The sequence below is a fragment of the Fundulus heteroclitus genome, chromosome 8 (assembly GCF_011125445.2).
Source record: "Fundulus heteroclitus isolate FHET01 chromosome 8, MU-UCD_Fhet_4.1, whole genome shotgun sequence".
Taxonomy (NCBI): Eukaryota; Metazoa; Chordata; class Actinopteri; order Cyprinodontiformes; family Fundulidae; genus Fundulus; species Fundulus heteroclitus.
This window is the reverse complement of record NC_046368.1, coordinates 13,648,298-13,674,136: the sequence shown is the minus strand read 5'-3', so window position 1 is coordinate 13,674,136 and position 25,839 is coordinate 13,648,298. Positions and strand designations below refer to the sequence as shown.

The 25,839-nt window shown below is 40.0% G+C and overlaps 1 protein-coding gene across 8 annotated transcripts in view; it reads left to right on the top strand.

Moving 5' to 3' along the window:
- The window catches only part of LOC105930973 (ankyrin-1), a 104,674-nt gene that overhangs the window by 46,824 nt on the left and 32,011 nt on the right, over positions 1-25,839 (top strand). For 7 of the 8 annotated variants that reach the window (XM_036140145.1, XM_036140144.1, XM_036140141.1 and 4 more), the window contains exons 3-29: positions 1,878-1,976; positions 2,436-2,534; positions 2,758-2,856; positions 3,597-3,782; positions 4,043-4,141; positions 6,133-6,231; positions 6,396-6,494; positions 7,919-8,116; positions 8,287-8,385; positions 9,204-9,302; positions 10,673-10,771; positions 10,942-11,139; positions 11,256-11,354; positions 11,545-11,643; positions 11,839-12,036; positions 12,161-12,259; positions 13,211-13,309; positions 13,405-13,503; positions 14,104-14,196; positions 14,370-14,442; positions 16,263-16,283; positions 17,501-17,624; positions 18,933-18,996; positions 19,205-19,317; positions 19,433-19,657; positions 22,800-22,954; positions 23,153-23,364. In XM_036140145.1, coding sequence (XP_035996038.1) covers positions 1,878-1,976; positions 2,436-2,534; positions 2,758-2,856; positions 3,597-3,782; positions 4,043-4,141; positions 6,133-6,231; positions 6,396-6,494; positions 7,919-8,116; positions 8,287-8,385; positions 9,204-9,302; positions 10,673-10,771; positions 10,942-11,139; positions 11,256-11,354; positions 11,545-11,643; positions 11,839-12,036; positions 12,161-12,259; positions 13,211-13,309; positions 13,405-13,503; positions 14,104-14,196; positions 14,370-14,442; positions 16,263-16,283; positions 17,501-17,624; positions 18,933-18,996; positions 19,205-19,317; positions 19,433-19,657; positions 22,800-22,954; positions 23,153-23,364 — 3,246 coding nt within the window. The remainder of the gene's footprint in view (positions 1-1,877; positions 1,977-2,435; positions 2,535-2,757; positions 2,857-3,596; positions 3,783-4,042; positions 4,142-6,132; positions 6,232-6,395; positions 6,495-7,918; positions 8,117-8,286; positions 8,386-9,203; positions 9,303-10,672; positions 10,772-10,941; positions 11,140-11,255; positions 11,355-11,544; positions 11,644-11,838; positions 12,037-12,160; positions 12,260-13,210; positions 13,310-13,404; positions 13,504-14,103; positions 14,197-14,369; positions 14,443-16,262; positions 16,284-17,500; positions 17,625-18,932; positions 18,997-19,204; positions 19,318-19,432; positions 19,658-22,799; positions 22,955-23,152; positions 23,365-25,839) is intronic. The other variant, XM_036140142.1, reaches the window with a different exon arrangement.

Genomic DNA, 25,839 nt, shown 5'->3' with positions numbered 1-25,839 from the left:
ATACCAAGACCATGGATTGTAACACAGAATCAGCTAGATTACTCTGTTAATTAGGCTCACACATTTCCAAATGTATATCCAGAAGCGGTTCCCTATGGTTTAGATTATATCACATACTATACCGTATTTTCCAGCATTTTATATCAATCTTGTTTCTCTCCTGCTGTGTGCTTTAGATTTTTTTTATCCAAGCTCAGACAAGGGCAGGTGTTGTTGTTTTTTTTTTTTCTTTGTGATTTATGTGGCTCTGTGTCCTTGCTATATCCATATCTATTTTTAGTTCTCTTCTTTCCTCTTTCATTCTCTGTGTTCCTTCCTTCTCTGCAATTTGTTCAGATATCTGATTAACTTACGTTGTTGTGCAACAATCTTAGTGACTGGGAATGAATACGCGCACGTATTTCACAAATGGACATAGTTTCGAAATGTGCAATAAATGGTAACAATAAATTAATCCTCCAGGGCTGATCAGATCTTAGTCATGCAAAAAGTAGTTCTACATATCAGGACATAATAAAAATAAAGACGAAAGAAAGAACAAAATCTTTAATATATCTTAGATAAATATATCAATAAATTATATATCTTTAAATTATCTGGTTTGAAGGGTTAAACACTGCTAAATTACTTTATCAAGAATGAAGCCACAATGGAGAAGCTGTGTCTGTATTCCACATCATGCATAGGCTTGTAGAACCACCTTTAGCAGCCATAACATGAAGTAGCTTTGTTCTCCTTTGCTTTCTTTTAGTTTCTCTCGTTGTTTTTTGCCTCCAAGGCCGAGTTTGGTGCAGGTTTTACCTGCTGGACAGGAGACAATCCCACTTTTGTAGACAGAGTCCATGTCCAGCTCAATGTCTGAAGAATTCCCTGGTCATGTAAACATTGCAGGGTCTAGGTTGTTTGTTTTTTTGTCATTTAATTAAAGATTGCACGCTCAGACTTTGGGGCAAATTTGCTAATTCCCCTCATGGGAAGAGTAATACCTGCCTTGAAAGTTTTCTATGTGTGAATTGTTATTTTCTCTGTACAATTATGGAGTTTAAGTTGCTTGGCAATGTCCTTATGCCCATTCTCAGACTGATGGGCAGCAGGAAATGCTACTCTAAAGTCGATGTTGATGTTTCCTCCCTGACATTAGGATAACACCTGCCTCAGAGCTTCAGATTAGTGAACCAACCAAAAATCTTGCTTGTATAGCATTGTTCACACCAGTGATCCGTTGAGCTAGTGCTTTTTGGCAACACCTGGCTGCTAATTTTCCTTTTACATCCTATGGAAGCAGCAGTGGTGTACTTTTCCCGCCCTGACATAGCTTTTCAACAATTTACAACCCCGTTAAGTTTTTGCCACTGTATTTTAGGAAAGCTGAGACCTGGTAACCTTGTAATTCTGTTGCAGATGTGGGTGCATTTAGGATCTTCTGACAAGTAAATGACCAGATTTGGGCCGAGCTTTAGTTTAGATGTCAGCAATATGGCCTCACATTTGACTCCTGGTGTCTGGGGTGTGAAGCTGGGACAAGAGGGTGTGTAACCCTGACTTGTTTGCTATGAGGGTGTGCAGGCTTTACAGGGAGCCACCCGCTTGAAGCGAGTGACACTGCAGTACGATGAAAAGCTTCAGAACTGCGTGGATCACATCGACCCCTTGTGGTCAGATTGATTAGAGCAGGCTAGCTGCAGCTTAAATTAAAAAAGATAACTCAGGATGCTGCCAGACACATAAAACGATAGGAGGGAAAAAGAAGTCTAGCCAAGAGCTGTGTGTAAAACAGCTGGTGGTAAAAAGCCAAATGACAATAACTGAATAACTTGTTTTAATTCACTGGTGTGAGTTGATTTCTCTTGTAACTCCTTTCTCTGTTTCCCCCTAAGAATGGTCTTAATGGGTTACACCTGGCCTCTAAGGAGGGTCATGTCAAAATGGTTTTGGAGCTGCTGCACGCTGGAATCGAGCTGGAAGCGACCACCAAGGTAACCTGCCCTCTTTGCACGTTTATAGCTTTAGTTTTCAGTCGCAGGTCATTAACACTGGATCTGACCCACCAGAATAGGATGACCTGCCTGTATGCTGATTATTCATTCTATATTGCCTTTTTTGGTGTTATAAACAAAAAACAGAAACTCACTCATACTGGTGTCAGAGATTTGAGACTCTCTCTGTTTTTTTCTTAAATGAATTCAAGGTAATTGTCCACTTTCCACCTTTATTCGGTAGCTCGAGTGGTAGTATTTAGTACCTCCGCAGAGATCTGAGTAACCTTGATGCCTAAAACGTAAATTTAATTACAACGGACCTGTTTCTCGAGCCTGTATTTCACTGTTAAGTGTGCAGATCTAGGTCATTAGGCTGCCATAATTGTCTTCTCATTCTCTTTAATTCCCTTTTTCTGACCTCCCAATCTTTTTTTTCTGCGTGTGTGTGACCTCTAGAAAGGGAACACTGCTCTCCATATCGCAGCTCTGGCAGGACAGGAGAAAGTGGTGGCTGAGCTCATCCACTACGGTGCCAACGTTAATGCTCAGTCACATGTGAGTCTCTTGAAGCTGTGTCTCAGTTCAGATTGTATGAGCGAGTGTGTGAGTCTGTGTCTTTATTTTGTTTCTTTCCTACCTGAGACAAAGCTGTTGAAAGTGGAATAGTGTCCGCCTATCCATCCAATCTGCACTCCCTTTAGGTTTACGATTGTGATGCAATTTGTATCTCTCAATCCTGATGTTTTAATGTACACATGATGTTTTAATGCTCACACAGAAAGGGTTCAGTCCGCTCTACATGGCTGCACAGGAGAACCATTTAGAGGTGGTCAAGTTTCTGCTCGAGAACGGTGCAAATCAGAGTCTCCCAACGGAGGTATGTGCGTATGAGATGTTCACAGTATGACAACCCAAGATAAAAGTCCTACAGTCATTCGAAAATTTTAAGCAGAAAGGTACAACGTGACCTCTTTTCATTTAAAAGAAATAAAGCAACATTTATTCCTACTGATGCTAAAATGATCCAAAAATATTATGGCAACAACAATGAATTAGAATATCAATGAAAAGTTAAGTTCTTTCAGCAACTCAGTTCACCTATTAAAACACATTATGCGTTTTAATTGCACACGGACAGATGTTTTTTTTGGAAAGAGACACGGCCAAACACAGAAGCACTGAGTCAGGAGAAAAACTGAAAGCATCTTTCTTTTTTCTTCATAATAGCAGAGAAAATCAGCCAAATGGAAACCTTCCATTGTTCTTACATTTTTTTGCTGCGTTATTACTTTTTTTAAACATATCGTTAATGACTGGCCAACAGTAAATTTATTTTATTACAACATTATGAACATATTATGAATACATTTTCACAAACGGCTCGTCTGAAAGCTCAAATTCCCCTGCTGTAATGATAATAACATGACAGGAGGGAAAATACAGAAAAGCAGCACAGTAGTTTACTGGCATGTGCTAATATACAGTTATACCATCTTAATGTCGTTTTTGTCTATATTTTAAAGCATCTCTGATAAAGAAACAGGGTGTTAACACTCTGACCATCTTTCCTTTTTCCCTCCTCACTTCTTCCCTTCTGTTCTTTATCCCGTCTCTCAGGATGGCTTTACGCCGCTCGCCGTGGCCCTCCAGCAAGGCCACGAAAACGTTGTGGCGCTGCTCATCAACTATGGCACGAAAGGCAAGGTCCGCCTCCCGGCACTTCACATAGCTGCCCGAAATGACGACACTCGCACTGCCGCGGTCCTCCTGCAGAACGACCCTAACCCAGATGTGCTTAGCAAGGTATGCACACCTACAGATTGGGTTTGTTTTGTAAAAAAAAAAAAAAGAAAAAAAAAATCATAAAAATAAAGCTGAGGAATAAAAAAAATTTGAGAAAATAATTCAAAGATCACTGAAAGGAAATTTAAATGAGTTTTTAAGTCTTTGTTGTTATTCCGTAAGTGTAGATCATGCTTTAAAATGGCAAGAAGCAGCAGCCTACAGTACATGAGATCTCTCTCACTAGCCTTCATGTTCCTCTCGTTGCCTTTTCTCCTCAGACCGGTTTCACCCCTCTGCATATCGCAGCTCACTATGAAAACATGAGCGTCGCCCAGCTGCTGCTGAACAGAGGAGCAAATGTAAACTTCACCCCCAAGGTCAGTTTTTCCTCTGCCTGGATGTATTTAAACAACACACCCAGATGCTTTATTGCCTTTTGTAACGCGCCAGGTAGGCCTACGACAAAACAGCGGCATCTCAGCAAACATTCGCATATGATACGCGCCGCACACTGCCCCCTTCTCTTGTGCCCACCCGTAGATTCGAATAAATATGTGTTTCCTCTATGACTCTACTGCCAATACAGGGATTTCACACAATTAGACGTTGACATTATCAAACCACAGGATGAAGGAAAACTGTTTTCCTTTGTCGTTTTTCAAACTCATTGGCATCTGTAGTAAAGGTTTGTAAAGAGCCTTCAAATTAAGTTAATATGTTGTTGTAGCAGCATGGTATAACATGGGAAATGTTAGAAATTCTCCTAGAATTAATTTTGCAGAGGAAAGAAATAGCACCATGAAGAAATCAGTGTTTTGACAACAAGTGTTATAATTATTGACTCCCTAAAAAACTCCTTCTATTATAAATTTCAAATTATATATAAGTCAAAATGTCAACCTCATAGTCCTAACGTAGGAAGCAAGAAGAGTATTTCCCTTTCATGACATTTTAATAATTTTCATGGAGAAAAAAAAAAGGTTATTGAAGTGACAATATAAGGTCACTAGCTCATTTGTGTTAAAAAAATAAATAAATTCAAAGATAGTGTATGACAATATATGGGGAAAATGCAAATAAAGTTAATGGAACATTAGTTTAGAATATAAGGATTTTCATTTTCATAAATGACATTGTCCTCCCTCCTGAGCACCTCCACTGCATTCTGCATCTATTTCCTCTTAGCAGAGGAGCCCACTATGATTATGCCTTGAGTGTCCAGGATGTAAACAAATGTACACAGTATCCCCCTCCTCTTTCCATTCAATGTCTTAGTAGATGTCTGCAAAAAATGGGATGTAATTACTATTATTATATTCACAATTATTATTTTATTGTTATTCTCATCATCACTTATGTTAGTAATTTGCTATGTATTTGAATGCGATTAAACATGTGCAGTTTTGGTATGTAGGTCCTTTTTAAAGGTAATTAAACTTAATTTTTTTATGTTCACCATTTATACCTTTAGAATTAGTATAAGTAGAATAAACTTCTCAAAGAATTGTTTTATATTGTTATGCAAAGTTTTGGCAAAATTGTGAGTCAATAATAATACAATGTGTTGCCAAAATAAAGTCATATTGCTGACAAGACATCCGACATATAGTCATATTTGTCTAATGTCTGTTTACTTGATCTGGGCATATGATGAAATTTGGCTTACTGTTATTTTTTCATCCCATTTGTTTAATACATTGATAAAGCCCAACACAAAACACAAATATATATTTTTTTACCACCACTACACAATATTGGCTCCATCATTGGTTTTTGAGAATTAGCAGCAAGTGCCGGAAAAAGCCAAGCAGAAAAACTGCATTTTCAGGATCCAGACACACCCAAAGGTTTGGGTCATCTGGGAGCCCGACTGGTGGCATAATCTGGGATTAAGTGGTTTAGGTTTATTGACTGGGTGACATCTTGTAGCTCTAAAAACTTTAGAAGTCCTGCGATGGCGTCAGCAAAGATTTATGGCAAAGTGATTAAAGACATTCAGGCATGTTGGGGGTGAGCCTGGTTCTCTTCTAAAAGCCCTGCGAACATTCTCGGGGATGGTGGCAATATGAACTCTTTTGATATCAAATCAGGAGATTTGATATCAAAATGTGTACTCTCTCAGAAAGCTGAAATGGGTCTTAAACAGATCCTAAACAGAGATTAATTTATTTTAAGTTGGTAAGTAAAGGAAGTAAAGTTCATTTGTCTTTAATAGAAAAAAAAATATCACAAAGAGGCTATGGCTATTTTAACATTTTTCCCAAGAAAACAATTTATTTTAAGTCACTATGTTCTGTTGGACTGTTTTTTTTTTTTCTGGTTGTAACTTTTGATATGCAACAACTTCTATAATTCACCTGCTCCCCAGAATGGAATCACACCTCTTCATATAGCCTCCAGGAGGGGCAACGTGATGATGGTCCGATTACTCCTGGACAGAGGAGCTCAGATTGATGCCAAAACAAAGGTAAATGACGTTTGAGCCCCAGTCTAATTTAACTCTCGCAGGAGCTTGTCGACGTGCAACACCATTACGATATTTAGATCTGTATTTTGGTATATTTATGTACTAATTAATACTGTCGTTTGAATTCTTTCTTTTTACTTCTGCTGTGATCTATCGAATTGCAGGATGAGCTCACTCCTCTTCACTGTGCAGCCCGGAACGGTCATGTTCGCATTATTGAAATCCTCCTGGAACATGGTGCTCCAATCCAGGCTAAGACTAAGGTAACCTTCCTGTTACTTTCTCTGCCACCTGTCTGCCTATCAGCAACACAAATAAAGGCTTTGATAACAAATGTTTCAAACTTTTTAGTCAAAAGCTGATAAAAACTTAGCAGTTTGTGATGAAATCTAGTTTATATTATAATTGAATGCCTCTGAGGCCTAAAGAGCTATGAATACCCTCCTTCACAAAACATTTCTGTCCTAAACCTGCAAAGACAGGCTGCCTTTGAACTCCCTCTGGCCGCTCATTAATCACAAGCGGAGACAGCAATGTCTGGCGCAGCACTGAGTTCGTAGAGATGACGCTGGCAGCGCACCCTGCGTCGAATCTGAGTCGGAGGTCTTCCTGTGCCGTTTTTTTTTTTTTTTTCCCAAAATAATGGCGGGTGTGGACTGGAGAAAAGCAAATGCTTTAAATTGAAAGCATTTGCTTTCGTCAGAAATAATTTCTGAACCTCTGTGAGGCTTATGAACCCTGTTGCTGGCTGGTTGCACAAGCTGTACTTCATCACTACGTCACTTCCTCGACTCAAAGCCATCTTATCCAAAGGAGGTGGCTCAGGGCTGTGAAAACTAGACTTGGCGAGATGGGGTCGTAATAGAGGAGCGCCGACTTCTACCTCCATCGCCACATTGATTCTTTCACTCAAAGACATGGAGAGAGTAAAAAGGCCCTTCACTCCCACTTTGAAGTTTTTCTATGGGATTAACAAATCTATTGAGTGAATACGACTAATGTAGTGTTAAAAAATCAGGCTTCCCGATTTTTCCTTTGTTTTTTTTTAGATTCTTTCTTGGAACTTTAGCCAGTTTTTAAAAGTGTTCTGTTGTTTTTAAGAAAGCTGCGTTCTCCCCCCGTCCTCTGTCATGTTTGGCATCCGTCTGTACATAATACCTTCCATAAATTAAATCTTCAAGGGTTGAACGTCATGGGAGACTTTATAAGTATAAAGCCTCCCTTGGTAGAGCAAACATGTTTGGCATAGCTACAGCAGGCAGAAAACGAAAAAAAAAAACAACAAAAGGAATTGGACGGGCTCTTTTGGTGAAACATTTTTGTCTCTTTTACAAGAGACTTCTTCAGTCTAAAGCGTACAGGTAAACTCAGCCTTATAAGCAGTTATTTCACATAGTGGATCAATAAATTCAATGGTGACAATCAAAACTGGTCGTTCACGTGCCAAGGAGGACAATCAGGCAATCAACCAATCGTTAGTGCTCTGATGGCCACTCATTGCTCCCAGGGGGCTGAGTCCTGCTTAACGTTCGGCGGTTTCTCTTAACAAAAACGGCTTCCTTGACTCGCCTTTCAAACCAAGCAGCCAGAGCACCATTCTGTTTGCCCTGAGACTGGACAGGCTACCACTCTCCTGTTTCTTCCCAACCTACCCTTTTCTGATCATATTCCTTCATTTCGTCTACAGAACGGTCTATCCCCAATTCACATGGCAGCTCAGGGGGATCACATGGACTGCGTCAGGCAGCTACTGCAGTACAACGCCGAGATCGATGACATCACGCTGGACCATCTTACCCCGCTTCATGTAGCAGCCCACTGCGGTCACCATCGCATGGCCAAAGTCCTCCTGGACAAGGGAGCCAAAGCTAATGCGCGTGCTCTGGTAAGTCACTGTCTTGTTTTGTGTTGGAAGGTTAAACTCCCTGACTTAACTCAGCCAGGCTACACTGAGCCGTGTGACAGCTTGTTGCTGAACATTTTTAAGTGTTTATAGGTAACTGGATTTCAAAGGTTCAAAAGGAGCCTTGAACTCTTCTTCTCTTGTGCCCTCAGAACGGCTTCACACCTCTTCATATTGCTTGCAAGAAGAACCACATGAGGTCAATGGACCTGCTGTTAAAGCACTCTGCTTCCTTGGAAGCTGTCACGGAGGTGAGACGATGTGCTCGAATATGTCAAGAAAAATGACACGTGGCAGGTCTTCTCAGAAGCTTTGAGATAAAGATCTACTCAAACATGTCATTTTAATCCAACTAAAATTACAAGGAAGTTACTATGTCTTTAAATTGTAATTGTACTCTCCCACCGAGAAATAATTGTCATTTATCTTCCTATGGGAAGTTGCCCAGTGCCGCATTAAATAGGGTGCCTTGCATCCATCCATCCATTCATCCATTTTCTTACTCGCTTTATCCCTCATGGGGTCGCGAGGGGTGCTGGTGCCTATCTCCAGCATTTGAATGGGCGAGAGGCGGGGTACACCCTGGACTGGTCGCCAGTCTGTCGCAGGGCAACACAGAGACAGACAGGACAACCATTCATGCACACACTCACACATTAGATAAAACACATAACTAAACTTTCAGTTGTAGCTTAAGCAGGGTTTTCTTTTGCTTGTATGCATGCATTTTCAACTGGGAGTTGGCAACTTTGCTTGCTGCTGAGGATAGGAAGTTTACGTTTCATGCTTTTTTTGTGAAGCTGCACTGCATTTAATCCTGCCTCAGACCTGTATTTCAATAAGTTGGGGAATAGCAGAAGGAGGTGATCACCCAGTGCACCATTCATGCAAGGACCGCCTCTGTCTTTTTTCTTTTTTTTTTAAGTTTTACAAAAGGTAACTTAGAACGTTATAATTTGCTGTCTATACCACTGTCTGAATGCGCTAATACACAAGAATAGAACTGGTTGTCGGTTTCTTATTTAAATCCCAACGACCTTTCCTGTTTTATTTCTGTTTCTGTGTACAGTCTGGTCTCACTCCTCTTCATGTAGCAGCATTCATGGGCCATCTAAACATTGTAAAGAACCTGCTTCAAAGAGGGGCTTCACCTAATGCTTCCAATGTGGTAAGATCCAGATCCACTGTCATGTTGAAACAAAAACGGGTTTAAAACACAGCATCTTTTGTGCTTGTGAGTCTTCATCAGCAAATGATGGTTATATTTAGCCTTTATGTCTCTGCATATAATCATTTTTAAAATGTGTGTATGAAAGACAAAAATGGATGCTCCTGCTGTGATTTATTTTGATGTGATTTTTGTTTAAGATGATGAGCAGGCTATAATGTTATTTTAAGAAATACGATTTATTCATTTGAGTTAAACGAGTGACTGTGGTGCAAAGATAAGTAAGTATTGTGTTACATGCAGTTTCATCAGCCAGTACAACACAGTCGCAACCTGGCTCATGGGCTATGACAAAAAACGTAAAAGGACAAAAAAATATATTAATTTTAAGGGAAACCCATGATCTGTGAAGTCACTTCAATCAGTCATGATTGAAGTCACTGATTGAAGTCACTTTTACATATGTAAATGTTGCATGTACAGTAAGTATTGAGTGAAATGTTACACAAACAAAATTAACTGAATGCGGAATAAACAAATTTGGTCCTTGCAGCCAAACATGGCAAAGAGAGGGAAGTGAAAATTATCTAATAGGATCACTAAACTGTTGTTACCATAAAATAAAGCTATGTTTTTTGTTGTTGTCAATAATAATAATAATTATAACAATTATTATTATTATTATTTGAGCTGCTTTGAATATGCCTTTTCTTTTTGTGCAGATTTTAGAGTTTTAACGTGAACATTAAAACTTTTGCTAATGACCATTTGCACACTTTTTTAACTCCTCCTGGAGCGTTTTATCTCATGCAATCGCACAGAACATTACATCACATGTAAAATTACTGCTTTCAAGCTTTTCTGACTGGAACATTTATATTTTATCAGGCGCTAAGGACTATTTGCATGCATATACCTTCTCAGGAAGTGTTGTTGGTGTATTCGATTTGAACACCACGTCTTGTTTTGTGTCTGTGTGTTACGAGTGAATTCGGAGCCAGTGCCTCACCAAAATTTTACTAAGGTCACTTAATGACAATAAAGATTGTTGATTCTTCTTGATTCTCTATTGCTTAGAGCAAATAAAGAATCCCGAGTGTTGTTAAAAAAAGAAGAAAAAACACATGAAACATCTGTAATCATAATGGCTTAAAAATCAACTGATATGTCTGAGAACTAAAGGCTGGAAAGAAAGGAAATGGATGAGGTGTAGGAATACTTTTTAAAACCAAGTCTATTTGAATTAATGAATAGATATTAATCACATTTTGCCTTTAACCAACAATACCGCCTGTTACTATGACTTATTCAAGTAAAAAATCTCTTGTATTCAGTTTGAATAAGTGGCTCTTTGTATTTATATGCATCAGAAAGTGGAGACCCCCCTCCATATGGCCTCCAGAGCAGGACACTGTGAAGTGGCGCAGTTCCTGCTACAGAATGCAGCACAAGTGGATGCAAAGGCAAAGGTATCAGTTTTGCATTTTTATTTATTTTTTTTTTTCTATTTTTTTCTCAACTGCATGAGGCTCACTTTAGATTAAGGTTATATATATATCACGTCTGCATCATTCTTGTCATTAACATTATTCCATTTGCTATAAGAAAGTCTTTCGGCACTCTTCTTATTCCCCCGCAGGATGACCAGACACCTTTACACTGTGCGGCTCGTATGGGCCACAAGGAATTAGTCAAGCTGCTCCTGGAGCACAAGGCTAGCCCTGACTCAGCCACAACTGCAGGTCACACGCCCTTACACATTGCTGCACGTGAAGGACACGTCCACACCATACGGATATTATTGGATGCAGGAGCCCAACAAGTCAAGATGACAAAGGTGGAGTAGATTGGGATCTCAGGGGTATCGCATTTTACACTGTCAACGTTTAAATGCATCTGTCAGACATTTTTTGATGCGTTTTTTTGTTTTGTTTTTCCTTGCCCTTGGAGCAGAAAGGTTTCACTCCTCTCCATGTAGCTTCCAAATATGGGAAAGTGGATGTAGCAGAGCTCCTCCTGGAGAGGGGCGCCAACCCGAATGCGGCAGGGAAGGTGAGTCATTGCTCGGCTTCTGCGCTTTAACGCTGTCAAACCTCCGAGTTTAAGCTTGTTGGGAAAATGTTGCTTTATCGGCTTATTACCATAGTATGCGTCCCATACCTACATGTTTCTGTGTGATTTCTGTGCATTTACGTCCCTGGGTTTATATCTGTTCACATGTGTATATGTGTGTGGTTGACAGAATGGTCTGACTCCCCTTCATGTGGCCGTGCATCACAACAACCTGGATGTTGTTAAACTCCTGGTCAGCAAGGGAGGATCAGCACACAGCACTGCCCGAGTAAGATGTCCGCTGATGAGTGTGCGCGTACTCGTGCAAGCCCCTTTTGCCTGTAGAGCCACTCTCACAGCTGTCTTAGTACCTGCCGCTGCTCTTTCTCAACCGCTTTCAAGTATTTATTGTGTGTTGGACGCAGACGCGTGTTCAAAAGACCGAGGTCCGAGCTGGTATCTGTGGCTTTGTTTATTTCTCCAGAACGGTTACACTCCCCTGCACATAGCTGCCAAGCAGAACCAGGTAGAGGTGGCCAGCGTTCTGCTTCAGAATGGAGCAACTCCAAACGCGGAGTCCCTCCAAGGCATCACGCCCCTACACCTGGCCTCACAGGAGGGGCGACCCGATATGGTGGCCCTGCTTATCTCCAAACAGGCAAACGTGAACCTAGGGAACAAGGTAGAGTAGAACGGCGCTGCATGTTCGACGGCAGTGATTAACTGCTGTAGTTTAGCACACAGCAAAAATGCTTAGGGAAGCAAGCTAAACTGAACAGTCCACCGTGTGTGGGTTCTTTTTTCAGAATGGACTGACCCCTCTGCATCTTGTAGCTCAGGAGGGTCATGTGGGCATCGCAGACACCTTGGTCAAGCAGGGTGCATCCGTCTATGCTGCGTCACGGGTAAGTCACACCGAACCGTTGCGTGGATTTGCAAACTAAATTGGATCTGGTAAAATGAGCAGAAAATAGAGACTGATACGTATCAGAATCGCAGAGTAGAGTCATCAGCTCATTTAAGCAGTGTCCTGCTTCTCAGTGTTTTGCCTGTACAAAGATCAAAATTGAGAAAAGGGATTTGAGATTAATGGAACGTCATTAGACGGCTTAATTGTTTTAATCACTAGAGGTGCTAAGCAACATGATGTTAGGTGTAGTAATGTAATTTCTGCAAAACACAGGTAAAAAAAACGATTACCTAGAGTGTCGTTGGATTGTATTCCTCTTTTCACAGCTAGTAATTTGAATAAATGTGTTAAACTGTAGCAATAATGAGAAAATAAATAATACAGCTAAGACAGAAGCGCCACTTGTCTTGGTTTATGTCCAAGCTAGTGTTAGCATAGTAGGACAGCTCACATATGCAGGAGGTTAGAAAATTTATAATTGTTTTAATTCAAAAGCTGTGAAAATTCCTTATGGTTATTTTATTTCTATTTATTTTATTTTTTGCATTGTGACAAGCATCTAGCCTAAAAGAAACAAAAGTACTGATTGTACTGGTAGGTTTGAGGAAATAATAGCCAAAATGATACCAGGTCATTTAGCTTTAAGCCATATACTGTTGAGGCTTGCACAATGACAAGGCTTTAAAAAGCATAATCAGTGGATAAAATTGTCCTATAGGAAACAATGTAAGCTTAGATTGAAGCATTAATGCAAAAATTGCTCTTTAATTATGCAACAGTACCATACTGCTCTTAATGAATATGGGACTTTTTATTGAAGAGGTGTGATATGTTTAAATAATGCATTGCTTCATTTATTTGTTGTCCTGGTGTAATATTTTATAAATATTTACAAGAAACTGACTTAGTTGGAAATGATTAATCACGTTCTCTCATCTTCTTTTAGATGGGCTACACCCCAATACATGTGGCCTGCCACTATGGCAACATAAAGATGGTGAAGTTTCTACTGCAGCAGCAGGCTCATGTAAATGCCAAAACAAGGGTAAAACTCTTCAGTTATTTTAAGAGCTGGACACTTTGCTTTTTTTCTCTCTCTCCTTTTAGCTGATTGTACATCCTCTGTTTTTATCCCTGCAGATGGGCTACACCCCCCTGCACCAGGCAGCTCAACAGGGCCACACTGATATTGTCACCTTGTTACTAAAACATGGAGCCTTGCCTAATGAAATCACATCAGTGGGTGTCTGTCCATCTGTCTCCATCTCTCTAAAACAGCTTTGAAAATCGTACTTGATGCATATTAGTCTGGCAGTTTGTATACATCTCTGCAGAAGTCTGAATGTCAGTTTGCCTTGTGTTAACGAGCTTACTACTGCAGGCACTAACACTGAAACGTTAGATGAAAACAGATTAGATGAAAAACAGATTTGATTAAGAACACCTTAATAATAATGTTTGTGTTTTGTATCGTTAACATATCAAAATACAGTGATTCTCACATATTCTAGGTTCTAGGTTAATTGTAATTTGTTTAAACAAGATAAATGCCGTTTCGTCTAAAATGTAAACCCAAACAATATAGTTCTTTCTTGCTTGGAGACACAAGAGGAAACAGGCAATTTTATCTTCTTAAACTGCGGTTGGAGTGAGTGGTTTCATTCACATAGACTGAATTTACTGTAATGGTTTCTTTTGCTGCCGTCTGCAGTCCTGCATTTATTTTGTAGATGTTTATTGTGAAAGCTTACATTTTTACACTGTGCATACAAACTTAATAATCTGATATATTTTGTTTGGAAAATGGAAAAGCTGAAAGAAATATATTTCTCTGTGCAGAATGGGACATCTCCACTTGGCATTGCTAAGCGACTGGGTTATATTTCTGTCATTGATGTGCTGAAGCTTGTCACTGAGGAATCTGTTTCCACTGTGAGTAACACATGCATGGGAGTACATTGATATATAAAAAGATGCTTTGAAATGCATGGCAAAAATAACTCTCTCCTTCATTGAGCTCCCCTAGCAAATAAGCTGAGCATAAAGCTTCCTTTCTTAGCTTCTGCCTTTCCTTTTACTTCTGATCTCCCTTTGGTGCTTCACAGATGACCACAGAGAAGCATCGGATGAGCTTTCCTGAGACAGTAGATGAAATTTTGGATGTTTCTGAAGATGAAGGTAGGTCTTCTGTTAGAATAACGTTAGACACATTGACCGTTTTCAGTACCTTCCACAGTTGTTGGCATCATATAATAGAGGTGGGTTCAGCTTCTTTGGCCAATTACTTTCCCATTTTAAGGAACTGGTAAAAATTGGCCGTTGTTACCTATTTTATTTACAATGTCATTGATATTCTAATTATAGTTCCTAATTCCTATTGATTAGCTTAACAAAAGAATATATTGCTTTATTTGAAACTTTTCTTCATCATGCCATGCACTCTAACAAGTCTACAAAAGCCTTTGGAAGATCCACAGGTCCCCCATAATGCTCAACAGTGGGCTTGAAGTACTTTTCTTCAACGGAAGTTGCTTTTTGTTAAAAACAAAATGTATCTCAATTTTATCTGAAAAGCACACAGGTGTTCTAGTTAAAGCGCCAGCAGTGTAGCAAACGCCATCTGTTTACCTTTGCCATTGTAGGACCAAAGAGATCAAAAAGTAAAATAAAGATCAGCACACGTCTACCTTACTTGAATGGCATGTTGTCCCAATGTTCCTATTTTGAAGAGTGGTTAAGAGAAATGGGCAGGGAAAACAAAAAGTCAGAAAATACTTGTAAAAATTAGATATTTTGATCAACTTCAAATGAGCAATAAGCAAAACTTCACCTCTAGGTGGGCCGTTGAGCACTTTCTGCAGTCTAAAACAAGATCTGTGGCAAACCACGCCTCTCTCAACCTCCACAATCTTGGCACCAGACCAGTTATCTGTTTTAATTTTACTTTTTTGTCAAAAGTAGAATGCCCTGAATGTATGTGAGGATCACAAGCCCACCAGGCTGCATTAAGCAATGCTAACTGTGTTAACTGGGCTACCAGCTACTCGCTGGGGCTCTCCACCCTACCCAGACCTGGTCCATTCACCCAGTAACTCCTAGCCCTTTGCTGGTCAAAATCCAACAATTAACCCACATGCCACGATTGTAGCATTTCATTGAATCGAATCAACATAGCAAATCAAGTCTAACAAGACTGTAACACCAAGGAAATTTGACTTCATGCTGTTTCTCACCTGTCGGGAGGAGAAAATCTAGTCCTGAGTGAAACTGGAGTTGCTTCTACTCTTGAAATGATCTCCACCTTGGAAACGCGAGGTCAAAATTGATCCTCATTTTGTCTCTTTCCTTATCTGACGTCTTTGCCAAAGACCATTGTTTTTTTGTTTTTGGGTGGTGATAATGGGTCCTGATCATCTTCAGGCAAACAGAGTGCTGGCATTTTATGGGGAGGGAGGAGCTAAGCCCTGACTGGCAGCTGTTCACATGCGTGTACATACACACGTGGCCAGCCCGGCTTTGTGAACAAGAGACTGGAAAACAATACAAAGATGGTGTGTGACGTCCTTTAGTTCTTCACAAAACTTTTTTGTTCAATCTAAAATAATAAAATTTCGCTTTTTGCTCCTTTAAAGGTAAAGTGGGAATTGAAAATGGCCACCTCATATGCTATTTTTGTATAAAAATTATTCTCAGTTGCTTTAGTGATTGTATAGTTTAAAAAAGATTTTAAATAAATAAATGCACCAAAATTAAAGTTATTTTTTTCTTCAAAATGTTTCAACATGTGATTGAATCACAGCAAGAGAGGATTAGTTTGTTTTAAGGCTTTTACCTGTCTCAGTCGTTGTAGAGGGCGCTGCTGCTTTCATCTTGGTTTTTTTCCAGCTCTTTCATATTTCTCTAAAGGAAAACTGCATGGGAACCATCAACAGTGCCGCAATAGACACTGGGTTTTATATCTATTCAGTTTATAACCCCTCTTTCCATTTGTTTTGTAGGAGTTTGCCAGCTAACTTTAGGTAGGATTGTATCCATTTCTCTGCCTTGTCCGGTCCAGTGGCTAGTGAATGTGTGCCGTCATTGCAGCTACTTTCATTATCTCTGTGTGTCAGTAATTGTCTTTCTAATTATTCTTTGTCTTTCGACTCCAGCACTGTTTTCTCGTATTTATCTTCATCGTCTCTATTGTATCTCTGTTCTTTTTTTCTATTCCAGCTTCTTCAGAAATTTATATAGAAAATATTATCTCCGCTTTGTCATCCGCATGTATGGAAGTCACATTTTGCTTTCACCAGCGTCCAATCCAACTTTAAATGGGTTTATTATGGACCGAATTCCAATTTGTCACAAATGGCTCCCTTCCAAACTAACATTGCTCTTCTTTTTGCAACATAATTGACCCATTAGCTGATTAAGCACATGCTGTTCAGCAGCTGTGACACTCTTGAAAACAACACACAACTACATCTGCTGTTTACAAAAAGCACACGCGGTTGCACATACGCCTCGTTTCTCTATCCTTTTGGTCTTGTTGAATGGTTTTAATGTTGGCTGAACAGCCTGTATGATGGGTGTCTGTAAACATCTCTGTTTAACCCTAAATTAGAAGCTGTACATACTATTTCTAATATTATTTCCGTTTTGTAACTGAGGTGTTTTCTCCCACACAGAAACAACCATCCCCATGTTCCTTCATCCTTAATCGGCATGCTCACAAAAATAAAACGGCTGTCACCAGGTTGCCTTGCAGTCTGCCGTCCATGCAGTGTACTGAACTGTCTTAATGATCACTGTCTCACCACTCTTCTTTTTCCACTTCTTTGGTTTCCATTTGCTCTCAGTGTTGTCGGTTTGACTCCATTGCTTGGACTACAATGTTTACGACATGTTTTCTGTGGTTTCCTGAAAAAGAGGAGATGGGAAAGGTGGCATAATGGTGGAATAACTACAAATTGAACCTTTTGGATAGTATCAACTGAATTTATTTACAGATAAATTGACTAGCTAAGTTTTTTGAAATATAATGTAAGTGAGATATACTGGCAAGTGTTATAATATACCTAATCTAGGAAATTTGTAGAACTTGGGAACTAAGATCTCAAATAATTTTGTGTGCTACCTTGTTCTTATCCCGTTTTCTCCTAATCCTGTTTTCTGGACAATCTGTTTATTTACCTTTCGGCAAATTTTGTCTTTACTTTTCAGTTTATCATCTTCTTTTTAATCCTACTTCCAGGAGACGAATTGCTTGGGCTGGATGGCGCACGCTATTTGAAACTTGATGACTTCAAAGACCAGGATGATGACTTTCTTTCTCCAAAGAAAACCCTCAGAGATTTCGAGGGTGGCATGGGTACCACGTAAGTCAGGTTTCTGGTGTTTAGATTACACATGCAGCTTAAATGTGACTTTTTCATGGGTTTTTGTAATTTAAAAAAGTAAGTGCAGTACATTGCTGCAGATTCACGAAGCAATCTGTGCACTCTAAATTTGCAAAAACTAGAATTGTTTTGCATTCTTCTGTTAAACTGTATACACAAAAAGTTCTGCTCCTGATATAGCTTTAATGACAAATAGTGTCCTTCTGTGCTGTTGCACTTTACAAACACATATATACGAGGTATTATTTAGATTTTAGAGAAAATAATCAATACTTGTGTATATTTATCTAAATTACATTTGAGGCAAATAATGTCAGTCTCAAAAAGTATTTTTATTTAACCATACCATCTAAATTCCTGTGGTAAAGTGTGATGTTTATATTGTTTTTATATAAGTAAGTTTCCTTATATAGCCAGGTCACAGTTGTAAATCTGAAATTTTTCTTAAACTTTCCTGCAATAAAACAAAAAGTTGTCACCTAAGATATATCTGATCTATTCATGCATAGACCGCACTTAATCATTTTGTAATTTGATGTATTTTAAAATTAAATCAATGCTTTATATGAACACGATTCCTCCCTGATGCCGTCAGATGTTTTTTTCCAAAGTTGTGAGGAAAACTTCAACAATGCCTTTATGTGGAGCTTGCACGTGTTGAATGCAGAGATAAAGCAGAAGGGGGGTTGCTTAGTGAATATACCCTGTCTATCAATCCATTGTCCACACACACTTTTCCTTGCATGGCCGCAGGCTGAAGTACACCCTGTAGAGCAGTGGTTCCTAAGTCTGGTCCTCAAGTACTCCCGCCCTGCATGTTTTAGATGTCTCTAATGCAGCACACCTTTAAACGATTGCATGACCTCCTCAGCAGCCATCCATGGCTTTCAAAGCCTCTTAATCGCCTATTCATTTAAATCAGGTGTGTGTCAGCAAGGAGACAGCTAAAACATGCAGGATAGGGTTACTTGAGGACCAGGGTTGGGAACCACTGCTGTAGAGGTTAGTCCATCACAGGACAAAACAGAGACCCACAGGACAGACAATCACGCACCCACACGTTCATACATCAGGACAACGTGCAAAATGTGCTATGGTCAATTAGAAAGTCGTCAAAATTTCAGTTTAACCAGTTGAGTGCCTCTGATCATTTTTGTCATAATACATACCAGAAATATGCTTTGTCTTAGCTATTATATAAAGAAAATAGAATGAATTAATTTTTTTGCATAGTGATATTGAGCCGCTGTGTTCTGCCTTTGATTCTCCCTGTTTACTCCCTCCCAGACCGTACTCTCCTGCTATTCCCAGGATTCCCTGTGTGTCACCGGAGACAGTGCAGCTCGACCAGGTAGGCTTCACCCTCGTTCGCGTTTAACAAGCTTATCTTCCTCAATAAAATAATGATTGGAAAGAGTCAGAGAGAGTTACACAGGCTGCTTCTGTGCTTTGTGTCGCTTTCTTAACATCATGGAGTATTTCATTGATTTTATCCTATCTTTGTCCTTCTCTGTTTCTCAATACTTACCATTTGTGGTGGTGTTTTCTATGGTTTGCAGCACACACCCATCCCTTTACCTAAAGAGTATGACGAGGACTCGCTTATCCCAAGCAGTCCAGCTACCGAGACCTCAGACAATGTCAGCCCTGTTGCCAGTCCGATCCACACAGGGTGAGATAATCAGTTATTTTGCTGGTTGTTTGTAATTCTTTCATTGCATATTTAGATGCTCCTACATTGTTAGCACTACTGCATTCAACCTCCCTGTCATCATCATAATTCTCAGGTTCTTGGTGAGTTTCATGGTGGATGCGCGCGGAGGCTCCATGCGGGGAAGCAGACACCACGGCTTGCGGGTGATCATCCCTCCCCGAACCTGCGCTGCACCGACACGCATCACCTGCCGTCTGGTGAAACCCCAGAAACTGACAACGCCTCCTCCACTGGTGGAGGGTGAGGGCCTGGCCAGTCGAATCATCTCCCTGGGGCCGTCAAGTATGCAGTTTCTGGGGTGAGTTGAAAGTGCATTAGGTCAGTTTGTGGTCAGTTTTCTAATGGAGTCTGGAAAAGTGTGTTAATTTTTAAATAAGGAATATTTGAATTGCTATGAATAAGTTGGATAAGTGTGATTTTATGCTAGTTTTATAGAAAAAAATTAACAAAGATACCATAAGGGTCTGCATCCATGATACGAATCTCCCGTTCCACCACATACCATGTCCACTCTTAGATTTATATTCGTAGGTATGGCTGTCTCTGTCTTTTTATTCATTGACGGAAACACCACAGATGCATTCGCACTCAAACACCTTTGAATGTTTCATGGACAGTTGGATGGGTAAATTGTAGTAGAGGTGAGACCAGTAAGGATGAACCCTGTGAGATTTGTATCAGCTCACAGCTCAGAAAACTGGTGGGATTGTCCTTAGTGGTGAATCGGTCCATCCATTCATCAGTTAGTTCATCCATCCATGTGTCGGTCTGTCCATCCGTCCATTGCCTTTCAGTCTCTGCTTTTTGTCTGAAAAAGAGCCTTGAACGTCTGGAATTTGAAGCGTGAGGCTTCAAATATGTGTGCACAGATCAGAACATCCCTGCCTGTATTTATAAAATAAAAGCTCCTAGTTTTTTTTTCAGTCTCTTGTTCCTATTCAGTTATAAATTAACAATCATTATAAAACAATTAACAATAATCATAAAACATAGTTTTTGAATTTTAGTCTATATGAGTCACTGGAAATTTGTTAGTCAAGAAAAGAAGTTTTAAGTTGAGGTGACTGGACATTTTAAATAACACTTTCATGGTTTGAAACATCTCTCTTTTCATGCTTTTTTTTGTGCCTCGTTTTATGTATGTTTATATGCATTAAATCAGGAATAGCATTATGACCACATACAAGTGAAGTCAAATAATATGGATTTTGTCTTCATTATCTGTTAGTGATTGGGATATATTGGACAACAAGGGAATATTTTGCCCTCAAAATTGACATGTTAGAGGCAGAGAAAATGAGCAAGCACTAGGATTTCAGCCAGTTTAACAAGGGTCCTCTAACGGAACTGACGGGGGGCAGAGGGTGCGGCTGCACTGGGCCCACGGCTGTGAAGGGGCCCGCGCTGCCCACCACCAGACTGATGGCGAATAAAACAAAAAGTAAAATTGGTTTCTTAAGGCTGGTTCACATGGCAGGATAATTGGCCCCAATTTTGCCCCGAACTACCCCTTCTGACAGGCACCAACTATCTTAAGCTGTGTTAAGAGAGATCTAGTCCACTTGGTAAAACGCCGGGACCACTCCGACCTCAAATCATGGATATTCAACATATTGGATTTTCTAGGCCTGGTGTTTCCCGAGGACAAAACAAACAAGCAGCCTATTGAATGTGACGTGTAGCCGATCTTTAGACGTTTCGCAAGATTTCCTGTTCTGATCTCTGAATGACCCTGAGTGAAATCTATTCATGTGGGGTGTGTTGTGCTTGCTGTTGACCGGACACCACACACTGTGCGTCGTCAAACCGTGGCAATGCATCCACCAGCGAGCAGCATTAGGCATTTGACACTTTACAGTAAGGTAAAGTAACACTTTTACCTTAATATATCCTCTAAGTTCCTGTGATGGTAATCCAAGTGTTTATTAGGCTTTTGAGGGCATGGGCAGCTCTAGACAGGGGCCAACAGGGGCCAGTGCCCCTGTAGAACTGGTACATAACTCTGTTATGGCCCCTCCACATAAGACATGATATCAAATACATAAATAAAGATTCTTTATTGTCACCGTATGCTTTTTGACCACTCCGGCTAAGAGCACACATAAAAGACAAACAAAGAAACAGGCAATGAACGAGGGTTACAGTGTTTGTTTGTTTTTTCTCATTATAGCATTCAAAAGATAAAAAAAATGTAAAAGCTGTAGATTCAAACGTTTGTATGAACTAGTTGTCATAATGAGTTAATAAGGTGGTTTTCAGTGTAGATGCGTCTGGCCCTTCTTTGGACTTGTTCTGCATAAAGTGAGTCCGAATCCTGCAGACGGCATCCCACAATCCCATGCGCTGTTCTCTCCACCCGTGCTAAATCCCTCCCCTCCTGTACTGTGCAGATCACATACCATACAGTTATGCTGTCAATGGTAGCTCTATAGACGTTGTTTAGCAGCTTAGTGGAATGACCAGACCTTTTCAGTTTCCTGAGGAAGAAGAGCTGTTGTTGGGCCTTCTTCACCAGGTGGGAAGTGTTCACAGTCTTGATCTTACTCGTGTTCAGGATCAGGTTGTTCCTGGAGCACCACCGTGTCAGATCGCAGACCTCATCTTTCCCAAACTATGGTCTTGTGGCATGTTCGTGGTCTTCCGACATCAGTATCTTTCAAAATTGGACCTATAAAGGAGCAGTGGTAAAATATTAAAATGGTTATGGGCAGGCAAGAAAGCCCATGTAGTTTACCCCTTTAGCTATTGGGGCAAGCATCTCTCTCTCTCTCTGACTGCTACTAAGACTACTATTTATCAGAGCTTATAGTGACCCTCAGAAGTCCCAAAATGCAATGCAGCAGGACAACTGTCCCTATTTCCTATAACTAACAAAGTAGAAGTTAATGCTCCAAAGAAATCAGTGTTTCAGTGCATTGCAGTTTGTAGCATTTGGGGCTGCATGCTGGACATAATGTTATGTCTGATTGGTCCAATACTCAGACTTTGGATAGCATTGTTGGTTCTTTCATCATAGTTTTTTTTTTTTATATACATATCGCACCATCTTTATGTCCTTATTCTCTCTCTCACTACTCATTCCATATCCTTAAGCAGCCCACCTCTTTCCTCTCACCTATCATCCCTCCAGGTCTTCTGCTTATGCTTGACATGGGTCTGATTATACTTTGTTTCTGACATCATTAACACCTGTCTGGGGATTCAGGACCTTCCTTTGTGTGTTCGCACATGTAAAACCCTTCCAGCAACAGTCTGTGTTGATCCCTTTAATCTTATTGTTCATTACGGCAGTATTCTGTGTATTATACTGTTGAAGGCCAAGAATTACACCATAGCAGCAAATGTCCAATTGGCTCTATTTCCCCCAAAGCCCCCTTGTAGACAGTTGAAAATATTAACTTTTTCAAAACATTAAATACAAGCTGGTTTTACCTTTACAGGCCTGTTATAGTGGAGATTCCCCACTTTGCCTCGTTGGCCCGTGGGGACAGGGAGCTTGTGGTCCTGCGAAGTGAAAACGGCTCAGTCTGGAAGGAACATCGCAACCGCTATGGAGATGAAGTGCTAGAAACTATTTTAAATGGCATGGATGAAGGTAAGTCACATTTTATTGTTGTTTTCCATAGATTGCATGTTTGCAGATAAGTCTGTGGTCATTCAACATTCAACCCTGAAGGTAAACTTTAACAAGAGAGCTGTCGAGGCAAACTCTGAAACTTAACTTCTTTTGATATCTGCTGTAACTCTAAAAATCATTTTCCCTCCCTTTGACCCTTCTTTCACTTCGCTGTAGAATTGGAGAGTCACGAGGAGCTGGAGAAGAAGAGAATACGTCGAATCATCTCCACCGACTTCCCTCTCTACTTTGCCGTTGTCTCTCGCGTTCAGCAGGAAAGTGATCTTATCGGCCCTGAGGGCGGTCGGCTCACCAGTAAGCTGGTGCCCCATGTGGAGGCCATCTTCCCTGAGACTGCCGTCACCAAGAGAGTGAGGCTGGGACTTCAGGTAAAAAGATAGGAATTCTTGCAGGCAATTATATAAACAATTGATTGGACGTTTTATGTTTCACGCAGTCTTAGAGGAAGAAAAACTTTGTGGTCAATAGTAGCACATTTACCAGCTTGCTGAATGTTGGCTTTCGTTGCTTTAATTCTTTGAGTTGTCCTTATTTTTTCTTTTTTTGCAAATTAGTAGAATAAAGTAGAACTCGTGGGGACACTTGCTGCCCTATTAAGAATGTTTAAGTGCAATAAGTCCCTTTGTATCTTTATTGTAAAGTGTCTTTTCACTGCTTCTGTCTAAGCCACCTGATTTAAAATTATTCAGGAAGACTTGCCAAATTAATATTTAAAACCCTTTTTTTGACAAATGTATAACAAGACATGTCAAGATATGGATTACTTAGAATTCAAATATTTGGCCACATGGAGGCCAATAAAATCTCATGTACATAATTTTCAATAACATCTATAATCAGACCCTTCAAACTTATTTACATGTACCAAACAGGACTGACTCGTAAGGGATACAGATGCATACTTCTGAAACAGTGCTTGATAATCCAAACAAAATGCCCTTCCTTTTTACATTTAAACTAGCAGAAAACACGTTTCAGATATCCAACAAGACAAGAAAATATAAAAAAATTTCAAATGATTGTCTCAGTTGCCACTGTAAAGTAAGATCTTACAAGTACAATTTTTACCTTATTTTGATGCAGTGGCTGGCTAAATTCTACATCAGAGGGAAAGAAAACTTGGTTTTAGCTAAGCTTTTCTTTCTCCTTTACATCAGAGTTACTGGTAATAGCATTACAGTAAGATCTTATAGAAAAATATATCTTTCTTCTCGCCGTTTAATCTTTTAGACAGTATCATGGTTTGTTTATCGATGAACTCAGGACGCACACACGGGACTAAAAGTTTGAGTCTTTATTGAAACAAGTATGCTGGGTGGTGAGTGATGAAGACCGGAGATTCAGGACTGCAGAAGGTCAGGGATGTAGGTGATGGCAGGAGCTGACGGCCCGGAGTGAGAGTCCATTCAAGCCTGGAGGCTAGGAAGCATAGGGCTGCTAGGCTAGCAGGCCTCATAGCAACACCAGGGCACCGAGCGGAGCTTTTCTAGGGTGGCCAGGCAGGTTAGCAGTTCTCAGGAGATACCAGGACACAGAGTAGGGCTTCCTCAGAGCAGCTAGTCAGGTTAGCAGCTCTCTGGAGACACCAGGACACAGAACAGAGCTTCTCCAGGGACAACAGTAGCGTACCAAGTCTTTTAAGGCAACAGGCAGGACTAACCTTCAATAAAAGAACAGAAACAGATCTTCCAAGACACAAACGAGGACTGGCATGGAGTGGTGGATAGCAGAAGACGGCCCAGTGCTGAACTGAAGACAGAGGGAGGTTTAAATAGAGCACTAACAGGTAAAACAAGGGTCTGACTAATTAACAAGCAAATGATATCAGGTGTGACTGACTGCTGAGGAGGTGAAGTGAAAATTGACAGAAAATAACTGATGACTGAAAACATAAAATAAAATTAAACCTAACTCAAAAGAGATGAAAAAATTAAAATAACAGAAAAACAAAGCCAAACCAAAACTCAACCATGACAGACAGGACATTCAATTGCTATATCCATCAGCCACCAGACACTTCCCATGTCAATCTTTAGATCTTTGTTATTTGGCTTGCTTTTGAACTAAAACAATTATTTTTTCTGTTTTTAGTTTTGTTTCATAATTATTTATCTTTTGTGGTTAGAATACAATTTCTAGAACCAAATAATACAACCCATATTTTATCAGAACTTGGAAGCTACTTCCAAGAACTTTCCGAGTGCTGTCATGTTTTGAAAGTTGAAGTATCACCAAAATGCAGACACAAAGTTGGAATATGCAAAGTTTAAATGTTTTAAACTGACAGAACTTGAATGAGGAGAACAGGACATGGAGCATTGTCAGAGTAACAGAAGGATCCTGTAATGAGCATTGAAAACCAGGGAGCTTATAGCGTGAGGGAAAAGTGGAAAATGGTAGGGTTGAGCTAATCATGGGAAATTGGAACAGCTGTTGAGGAAAACAAAGCAGGGAGACTATCTAGAAGTAGTATGATTAACACAGAGGGAACTGAACCAGGCACAGAGGAAACTACAAAACAGAGGGATAACAATACAGATCTAGGCGAGTAGACACACAGAGAACACAGAGAACAGGAAACAAGAAATAAGTATGAACTAGACATAAAAGAATGCACCTGTACGACAACAAGTACCTAGCAATAACAAACAGAGAAATCAACCATATATGGCAAGACCTTTTAAACATAAACAACAAAGATGTTATCAAAAACAAAACTAAACCCCAAACGTTCAAGGATCATGACAGGTACTTTCCGGGATCTGACCAGGTACTTTCCCAGAACATTACAGTACAAACACAAAGTGTAACATGTACACTCAGATTATGTTTAAATATGCTCA